At 33.7% G+C, this 2,723-nt stretch overlaps 1 protein-coding gene across 1 annotated transcript in view; it reads left to right on the top strand.

Moving 5' to 3' along the window:
* LOC135570936 (piggyBac transposable element-derived protein 4-like) overlaps positions 1-496 on the top strand; it is a gene marked incomplete at its 5' end in the record, with an annotated part of 1,729 nt that extends 1,233 nt beyond the window's left edge. Inside the window, one exon of the mRNA XM_065016756.1 lies at positions 1-496. This exon is cut by the window's left edge and continues 1,233 nt beyond it. Within this exon, the coding sequence (XP_064872828.1) occupies positions 1-496 (496 nt within the window).
* Positions 497-2,723: the final 2,227 nt, after the last annotated feature.

A 2,723-nucleotide genomic window follows, 5' to 3' on the forward strand; every position in this document is an offset into this window, starting at 1 on the left:
CCCCATTCCAGCTGCTGTGAAGGACTACAACAAGAACACGGGAGGTTTGGACCTGTCAGACGCTCTGATAGGCTACAACAATGTTCTCCACAAGACAATGAAATGGTACAGGACATTGTTCTATCATTTCATCGACATTGCTGTGGTGAATGCATTCATCCTTCATGAGGAAATGGCTAAGAGCTGTGGACAGACCTCCATGACACCGCTAGCCTTCAGAGAGCAGCTCATCCGGGAGCTTGCTGACTGCGGCACAAAGGCCACTGCAGCACCTTCTGTCCGCTCTACTCCTGTCACCAGCGGTGTTCACCTGCCAACATACATCACTGCAGACCTGAATGTGCCTCAGGGCCAAAAGAGCAAAGCAGGCAGGCGCCGTTGTGTTCTGTGCCACAAGAAATCTCCCATCGCCTGCACTATTTGTGCTGTTACCCTCTGCTTGACAGCAGAAAGAGACTGCTATGGGACTTGGCATCAGCAGCACAATCCTGTGTAGACGACTGTGGGTTTAAAAATCCCAATAAATCTCATTTATTTATTTTTTTTTCCTTCTCACTTTGCGGTGCGTTTATGACATTGGGTCAGTGTTGGCTGCTAACTTGGCACTTATCTTAAATAGTTATTCTGTGTTGGGAGGCCGTTGGATCAGCGTTCTCGTCTCATGTTAGTACCTTTTACGTAGAGAAGCTATTGATCCATCATGTATGACATTCCTGGTGTGTGTGTGTCAACGTAATTTTTATTTGTTATTGCCATAGCATTTTAGTATGTTCTCTATAGTCATTAACTTTTGTGCAAACTCATGAAGGACACCTGGGAAAACTTCATACTAAAATATGATGTAGCGCTCTCATTCTTCAATGTATCAGTCGGACACTGTGAACACACACTGCTGCCATGTTGTGGCCAACAGCTAAATGATCCTGTCAGCTTCCTGTTTCAATGTAAAAGGCCTTTTGCATTTCAACGATGATCAAATAAAAATAGGAAACAAATGTTTTTCTGTTTGTTTCATCTGATTTTAGATCTATTGGCTCCCGAGTGGCGCAGCGGTCTTAGCTTCTCGGTGCAAGAGGCGTTACTGCAGTCCCTGGTTTGACTATAAAGAGACAGAATCACTGTAATTTACAACTTTAGAACCTTAGAACGTGTACAACATACACTTTATTAGAATCACTGTAGTTCATAACTTTAGAACCTTAGAACGTGTACAACATACACTTTATTAGAATCACTGTAGTTCATAACTTTAGAACGTGTACAACATACACTTTATTAGAATCACTGTAGTTTAGAACTTTAGAACCTTAGAACTTGTACAACATACACTTTATTAGAATCACTGTAGTTCAGAACCTTAGAACGTGTACAACATACACTTTATTAGAATCACTGTAGTTCAGAACATTAGAACCTTAGAACGTGTACAACATACACTTTATTAGAATCACTGTAGTTTAGAACTTTAGAACCTTAGAACTTATACAACATACACTTTATTAGAATCACTGTAGTTTAGAACCTTAGAACGTGTACAACATACACTTTATTAGAATCACTGTAGTTCAGAACCTTAGAATGTGTACAACATACACTTTATTAGAATCACTGTAGTTTACAACTTTAGAACCTTAGAACTTGTACAACATACACTTTCTTAGAATCACTGTAGTTCAGAACTTTAGAACTTGTACAACATACACTTTATTAGAATCACTGTAGTTCAGAACTTTAGAACTTTAGAACGTGTACAACATACACTTTATTAGAATCATGTCGAATTACTAAACTAACAATGAAATGTTCCTCAACAAAAATGGAAGAAGATGGGACTTTATAACAGGGTGTCCCAACTCTGTGGTCACTAAAGATCCCATGGCACTGATGAAGCTGGTCATCTGATTGGTCGAGGAGGCGGGCCTTCTGACTTTGTCGTTGTGGTTGCTAAAGATCCCATGGCACTGATGAAGCCGGTCAGCACACACACTCTCTCATCTGATTGGTCGAGGAGGCGGGCATTCTGACTTTGGTCCCATGGCACTTATTTAAAAAATCTGTAAGTGTGGTTAGGGAGCTGAGTTCCCCTGTACCCTGTAAAGAGCTTTTGGGCGTCTAGAAAAGTGTGATGTAATTCCAATCAATTATTATTATTATTAAGATAAATTATTATTATTATTATTCAGATAAATTATTATTATTATTAAGATAAATTATTATTATTATTAAGATAAATTATTATTATTATTATTATTATTATTAAGATAAATTATTATTATTATTATTATTATTATTATTAAGATAAATTATTATTAAGATAAATTATTATTAAGATTTATTATTATTATTATTATTAAGATAAATTATTATTATTATTAAGATAAATTAGTATTATTATTATTATTATTAAGATAAATTATTATTATTATTATTAAGATAAATTATTATTATTATTATTAAGATAAATTATTATTATTATTATTATTAAGATAAATTATTATTATTATTATTATTATTAAGATAAATTATTATTATTATTATTAAGATAAATTATTATTATTATTATTAAGATAAATTATTATTATTATTATTAAGATAAATTATTATTATTATTAAGATAAATTATTATTATTATTATTCAGATAAATTATTATTATTATTATTAAGTGTTTTGCCATCTTCCACAGCTTGAAGATCATTCCTTTGTACAGAGACAGAAATTGATA

This window comes from Oncorhynchus nerka, unplaced genomic scaffold, assembly GCF_034236695.1.
Source record: "Oncorhynchus nerka isolate Pitt River unplaced genomic scaffold, Oner_Uvic_2.0 unplaced_scaffold_889, whole genome shotgun sequence".
Lineage (NCBI taxonomy): Eukaryota > Metazoa > Chordata > Actinopteri > Salmoniformes > Salmonidae > Oncorhynchus > Oncorhynchus nerka.